Raw genomic sequence first — 7,060 nt, forward strand, 5'->3', positions numbered from 1 at the left:
AGATTCATGTGTTTCTGTGTGTGTTACCTTGTACGTCAGATAGTAGAGTCTTTGTGTGTGTCCGTCCCACTGGACCCAGCAGAAGTCCTCTACTATTCTGTCTGCTGTTCTGGACAAGCGCTCGGGATTTGCCATCACCTGGTTCACACATTTATATTCAGCTCTGCAGACGGGATTCTTAAAGAAAGGCTCCCACACTCGATATATTATGAGTTTATGAATTGAGCATATTGCTGAAGGAATATGTTCTCTGCGCGGTGTTATTTAAATAGATCCCGACTGTTTTACTTATTAATTACTAAATGTGTGCACTCTTGGAAAGAATTTATACCTCCACAAATCTGCACAGAATCCAAAAAAAAAATCCTGCATGCAATTTAGAGCTAAGCTGAAGCAACTTTTCACACAGACTTCAGAGAAGAAGAAAAATAGCTTGCCGAAGAGAGGAATGTGTAACTTACCACTCTATAACCCTCCTGTCTGGTCAGCAGCACATGGTATAAATCCACATCTGAAACACAAAGAAGAAGAATTGCGCAACTGCAACAGCGTCCGGTGTAATGTTTCCCCAGGGCACACGTTTAGTTTTGTTTTTTTTCGTACCGCGGAGGCAGACGGACTCTCATGAGATTTGCGAGGTCACGCGACAATCCGTCTTGCCAGACTTCAAGCTGGGCACTTGTGGATGATCCACAGTGGCGCTCATGGCAACTATGGGGATGTTTTAGGTGTGACAACGGTCATTTCAAATGGTAGGGACACACAACACCGACATCAAAGAGCTACCGGCAACGAAGGCCGAACGTGACGCCAACTTAAATCACCAGTGTCTGCACCACAAAAGTCATCAGAGGTTAGTTATGGCACAGAAGTTCTGTACCTATATAAAAGGAAATAACTCTTCATACCAACATGTGGCAGAAGTCTGTGTTTCTCATTCAAAAGGAGAAACCAGAAGAGCGACTATTGGGAGGCTAGGAAACAAGGAAGAGCAACCAACTGTCGTACAAAACTGGTCTCGCCTGAATCATGCTGATCAGTTAGTCTACACTTATTCTGGATTATCTTGTTTATGAAAGCTGAGAATTTGTAAAACAAGAAGAACCTTTTTTGTGCCCTTTGAACTTGGTTACTTTCATTTCTCTTCTAGTGCTCTGGTTCACTTAGGTAAGCCGCCAATCAAGAGTGCTCTCTCTCACCTATGTACTCCGCCACCAGTTCAATACGCTGAATCAGCTGAAACGCTGTTGGCAGTGGTTCCACTAGTACCAACGGTGTGGGGCATGCCACAAAAAATAGGGTCACACATGCTCACCGATGACCTGACACTTCCAAACGAAAAACCACACAAATTCTCCCCTGCCGACCTGCTTGCATTCCATCTCTAGCAGCACCGCCTTGCTTCGAATCTCCTCAGACGACACACTGTTGGGTTGAGCCCATGATAGAAAATGATGGGCCAAGTGTTTATTTTAAAGCGCCTGCTCTTTTCCAAGCACTTTTCAAGGACGGCTTCTAAAATGGTTTCCGTGTCACAAACCATCTGGCGCGTCAGGTTCCTGTTTTTCCTCCGCAGATGCGAAAATCCAGATTATTTGTCACCGGTTTCGTTATTTATTTACTGGCAGATTAATACATAATGGCCAAGAGAGACAGACAAGCATAAGGGTGCAGGGGCTTACATCCATCTTCAGTCAGCAGCAGCAGATGGCTCTCCAGCGCTGATCTCCTGTCAGTTTCTTGATAGAGGAACTAGGAAAAAGAAACCAAATGAGGTGAAGATGTGTGCGTGAAAGCTTAGGCTAGAAATAAACAGACATTTGCATGAGTGCTATGTTTATAAAATCCATGAATAAAAAGCAGAGAGTTTTGGAAAACCTGAAATCCCAGCTCATGCTTGCACTAAAATCCCAATAAAAGTCACCAAAACCACACACAAACACAAATATATAGTACCTGCACTTTGACTCTGCAGTCCACTGCCTTGAGGACTTTAGTGTTGTTGATTGGATAGATCTCAATCAGGAGAGTTAGACACTTCGACACTATGAAAAGGGACAGTCAGAGTAAAGATTATAAAACAACAACAATACTTTAAAACACTAAAACCATGAATGTCACAGTCTGTAAATGGAACGGAAAGAAATATTTACTCGGTCTGAGGTGTTGCTGCTCTTGGACATTTTGTGCCAAACTGACAGCTGAGGAGCAGAAAAGCAAAATGAGGCGTCATGGGGACTGGATTACACGAAATTTGTGTTCTTAAATTATGATTCGGTGCCGCTATCATCAATATTCAGCACCCAAACTGCATCCTTACTCTTTTGCTTGGGCTGCAAGATCATTACGTTGTACGATACCGCTGAAACTTTGATTCTCAGCGTCTTTTGCTTATGATTCATTATATATACATGATAAAAGCTCACCTAAAAGCGTCTCCTCCTTATTCAGGGAACAGCTGCTGATACACACCTGCTTGTCAAATGTGTACAGGAGCTGACGGGGAAAACACACACACATGGGAATGAGCGTGAACTGAATTGACACGGGCCAAATGTGCAGCGCTGATGGTAAAGAGACACAATACCTTGTTCTTTTCAGTGTTGGGGTCATATTTCCCAATCCTGGTGGTACCTGTTGCTCCCTATCAGAACACATCAGAATCCTCTGGTCAGGTCTTCAGGTTTCATTAGATCAAACAGTCCACTCAGATGGATAATCCTAATCTTCTCACAATGAGTTGATCCACTTTCCCACCGGCGTCTCCCGTCACACCAATATGTGAGGAAAGTCATGCTTGACCTCCTTATTACCTTAGCTGACCCTGCCGATTATCCCGACCAGATCTTCCCCGCTTCAAACCAGCCGTTCCCCGCATTTTTTCTGGGTTCACATGATTTTAAATAAAAGGTTGTCTGCGATGAGACCCAAGGTGCAGCAAGGCATGCATAAAATTGCAAACCTCCCACAAAAGAAGAGATTATTTTCCCTTTGCAGACTGCACACTGTCTTTAACCTCTTAAACCCGCACACGCTTCGGAGGGTCCATCATTAAATATTTATGTGGTGCAGAGGAGAGCTGTGGTTCAACAAGCCGAATTTTATTTTATATTCAAGCAAAGAGCCCAAGGTTTCCCAAAAATACTGAATGTGTCAAGCTGAATTATGGAGAAATAAAAGGAATGTAGATTTGATAGTGCCCATTTCAAGATGAATGGTGGAGGCTTTAGAAAATGAGTCCTGGGATTTGAATATTTGGCTCACGATAGCTTCAATGAAGGACTTAGAGGAGCACATGCAGGATACTTTTCAATTGCAACACAACGGCACTGGCCAGAGCACTGGATTAGCGTGGATTAGGATAATCACATCCACTCACTTAATGAATATACATATTGTTGCATTAGCAACACTTAAAATGCAGCGCCTTCGCAATGGGCTTACTTTCCAGGAGTACAGGATGCCTCCATCTCTCTCAATGTTCAGGATGCGAGTGTCCACTGGTTCTGAGTATTCTGCAGAAGACATTATAAACAGTATGCATGAAAATAAATCATCTATATGATAAATATTCTGTTTCCAATGCATAATCATTTATACAGCTCCTTATATTTTAGGGTATTTCCTTGTAAATTATACTTTTGTCCCTTTTTCTTTTGTTTTCTGGAGTTTAATTTCCATTACAATCTTTAGAATATGCAATGTTTTAATTTCATCACTGGCTTTATATATAGATGGATGAACCCGTGAAGTTATCCAGGGGAGCAGTTTTGAAGCTCAATGTGGTGGCACCGGTCGCCGCCATCTTGCATCCGCCTAACTAGTACAAAAATAGGCAGAGGTGGTGCGTGAGTGGAGCAGACTCAGGCTACTGATGCTAAGGTAGACGGCTAGCAACCTGTGAGGTCACTTAAAATTAATTTAATTATTCGGAACTTTAAGCTTTGGTATAATTCAAAGTAATAAGTTGTGTCTGTTGATATTCATACTTTATATATTGCTTTAGCATGTTTAGCAGACAGACTTACAGCCACCACGGTAATGAAGCCCTGTCATAAATGCTGCATGCACATGACAAACTGAACTGTTTGTGTAACTGTGTAATCAAACTTGGAGGCAAACTGTACAACAGCACCATCTAGTGGACAGAAAAACCGGACTTTATTATTCTCGTTACAAAACTTTATTTAACAAATGGTCACCACTGAGTGTCCATTCATCCACTTTAGCCACGGAAAATATCGCGATATTATGACATGTCGATTAATTTTTTTCAATTTTTACTCCCATCAGTAGTTACAAGTTAAAACAAAAGCTGACACAGATGTGTTGACTGTGAACGCCTCACCTTGCACTCTGCAGACCGACGCCTCCTTCTTGAGAATATCGGACACCACATCTCTGTGCAGGTCAAACTTTGGCTTCAATTTCAGCATTATTGTTCCTCGGTGTTCAGCACAAGATACTCCATATGTAGAAGAAGAGGCAAACAGCACCTTGCAGCTGGTGTCTCCTCAGGCTTGAAGAAAAACCATGTGACCGAAAGTCTCTAACTTTAGTCACATGGGACAGTGAAAGCTGTAGAGCACCTACCTACATGCCAGCTGTAGCTAACTCAGTCCTTCCAACTAGAAACTTATTTTTATTGACATGCGGAAATGTCACGCCGTCCCAAAGTTAGCTCCTCCCTCCTCCGGGATCACACAACCGGGAGAGACGCTGCCATAGGCCGAGGGAGGCATCCGTCCCGGTGGGTTGGAATGTCTCACCGCCCCGCTGCGCACTCAGGCACCTCACAGTGTTGTGTCATGATGACATAGTATGACATACGTTTTGATTTTCCATTCATCAGGTCATACGGGATGGAAGCGCATTGCTGCCACGCCAGAAAAAAAGAGAAAACAAAAACAAAACTTGAAATTTATAATGTTATGAGTTTCATGTTATAACGTGAAACCCCCTCAGTGGTTTCAGACTCTCAGTCTGGAGCCATTATTTATACAACTTCACAAAACTTAAGTGTGAGTGTGACTCAAATGTGAGGAAGTTATCGTGTAATAACGTAATAATTTGCAATCACGTCATAATGAGATGACTAGGTTATCTCGTTATGACGTTATACCTATGACGTTACAACATGATACTGATCCGTTTGGAAACACTGGGGAGTTTCTGTTACTACAGTTTGTGTATTGAAAATTAATGCAAATTAATTCTTCTTTTATGACGCAATACTTAATTTGCATGTTTAAGCATAACGTTTCAGACATTTTGTGATAGATTAATTAATGTAACTAATTAACAAGGGAAGTTTCATGGTAATAATCGTTTTTAGTTTTTGTTCACCTTTAGTGTCTCCAACTAATTAATATACTTATACTAGCATGAACAATAATGCAAGAGTCTCACTCACTGCTCCCAAAAAGAAACCAAAACTTTTTAACGTAGTACAGTTTAAAATGTTTGAACAAAAATTCGGTCAAAAATTCATTAGCAGTAAGTAAACTTTTAATTTTAAAACTTTTTTTCCCACACTTTGGATTTTCAGTGAGGCACAATACATGGATTATAATCAAGAGAGAGGATTAAAAAAAAAAAAAAAAGAATATTATATAACATGTCTGGAGGGGATCCTGCAACTAATAATAATTTATTTTTTAATACTTTCTGCTGTCAGCCTCTCCAGTCTGAGACTATTCTGTTTTTGTGTTTTTACAATGATTGTAAATAGGATAGCCCGACCGCTGGCCAGAGGGCAATAAAAAGTCATTTGAAAAAGGTCAAATTGGATTTGATGAATGAAAGTGACGCACTTTAGTATATTTGGAAACAAAAACAATTCTTATAACTGCAGTTTTCACTCATGCCCTGATATATATTTGGACCTTTTAGCGATCAGTGCTGTAGGATTTGTGTTAGTTTGATTTCTTTGTGCTTCCAGGAGCTTCTCTACGACCACCTTCTCAAAATTATGAAAAATGAATAACAGACTGAGGCACCTGCCTGAACACAAACTTGATCTGAAAAGGAGGAAATGAAACCTCAAAGACCTTTCTTGCTTGTACAAACACAGAGGATGAATGTGGAGAAAAGACATCCAAAACATCTACTGGGTTAAAGCAAAATCCCTAAAATCCAAAAACCTGATACAAAAGGCAGCCAAACTGAAAACTAACATGCCAAAATACTTTTTAAAACAGCATACTGGGCAACACTGGCACTAGACTTAGCTGCCTGAGGCTTTTTACCAAGCCAATTTTCAAATCAAGACAGTGTTGTGTGAGATTCCTCCAGGGTTTTTTTTCCTCTCAACCTTCTTAATGCATTATAAAATACATTTTGTACGCTACAGCCTTGTATTCCTGACATTCAGTAGACGTGAGCAATATCTTGAGTGTATATCTAATCTAAACACGTTTATTTGTGAATCTCAGAGAGAATTAACAAGTCCCTGCCTATCAAGATAACCAACCGTAACCAATGTATTTGCAGCATGCTGAATGTAATGTTAAATAAGTTATATCAGTTTCTTCCCGAGCAGACGAGGTTATGAAGGACTGGGTGTGTGCAATTCAAGAAAACAGTGATGAAATCTTCTTCCTCTGTGCTAATTTGCTCATTAATACTTCATACGGCGCTCTGTAATACATTGATCCAGACAGGATTCTGCATTTATGTGCTGAGCTACAACAACATTTTTATCACACAAATAACACTGCAGTACACACAAATTTATGCAAATTTAGCAATCGTACAAGAAGTGAACTGTTAAAAAGAAATATTCTTGCAATTTTAGACCACAATATAACAATTAAGATGCAGCCTGAGCATACAAGTGAATACTTAATACAGATTTTGCTAATTAATATCATATGACCCTTATGAAATTCGTATTATTCGTATAATTTGTACATTTTTCGACAGAGGAAGGTGTTCTCACTAATTTTCCCTCTTCTCATGATTATATATATATAATACATTGTTTCTTTGGAGTCTAGTTGCACCCGTTCTGTTGCCAAGTCATTCTTATTGGTGCATTGGCAACCTCAGCAATGCCTAG

At 40.3% G+C, this 7,060-nt stretch overlaps 1 protein-coding gene across 2 annotated transcripts in view; it reads right to left on the reverse strand.

Moving 5' to 3' along the window:
• The window catches only part of gsap (gamma-secretase activating protein), a gene marked incomplete at its 3' end in the record, with an annotated part of 38,705 nt that extends 34,086 nt beyond the window's left edge, over positions 1 to 4,619 (reverse strand). For both annotated transcript variants that reach the window (XM_084573609.1, XM_084573608.1), the window contains exons 1-9: positions 4,349 to 4,619; positions 3,445 to 3,515; positions 2,588 to 2,644; positions 2,427 to 2,496; positions 2,154 to 2,201; positions 1,957 to 2,045; positions 1,683 to 1,752; positions 462 to 511; positions 28 to 138 (exon numbers count right to left, since the gene is read on the reverse strand). In XM_084573609.1, the coding sequence (XP_084429735.1) occupies positions 28 to 138; positions 462 to 511; positions 1,683 to 1,752; positions 1,957 to 2,045; positions 2,154 to 2,201; positions 2,427 to 2,496; positions 2,588 to 2,644; positions 3,445 to 3,515; positions 4,349 to 4,436 (654 nt within the window). In that variant the 5' untranslated portion in view covers positions 4,437 to 4,619. The remainder of the gene's footprint in view (positions 1 to 27; positions 139 to 461; positions 512 to 1,682; positions 1,753 to 1,956; positions 2,046 to 2,153; positions 2,202 to 2,426; positions 2,497 to 2,587; positions 2,645 to 3,444; positions 3,516 to 4,348) is intronic.
• Positions 4,620 to 7,060: the final 2,441 nt, after the last annotated feature.

Source organism: Chelon labrosus (assembly GCF_963514085.1).
Source record: "Chelon labrosus genome assembly, chromosome: 23".
In the NCBI taxonomy this organism is placed as follows: domain Eukaryota; kingdom Metazoa; phylum Chordata; class Actinopteri; order Mugiliformes; family Mugilidae; genus Chelon; species Chelon labrosus.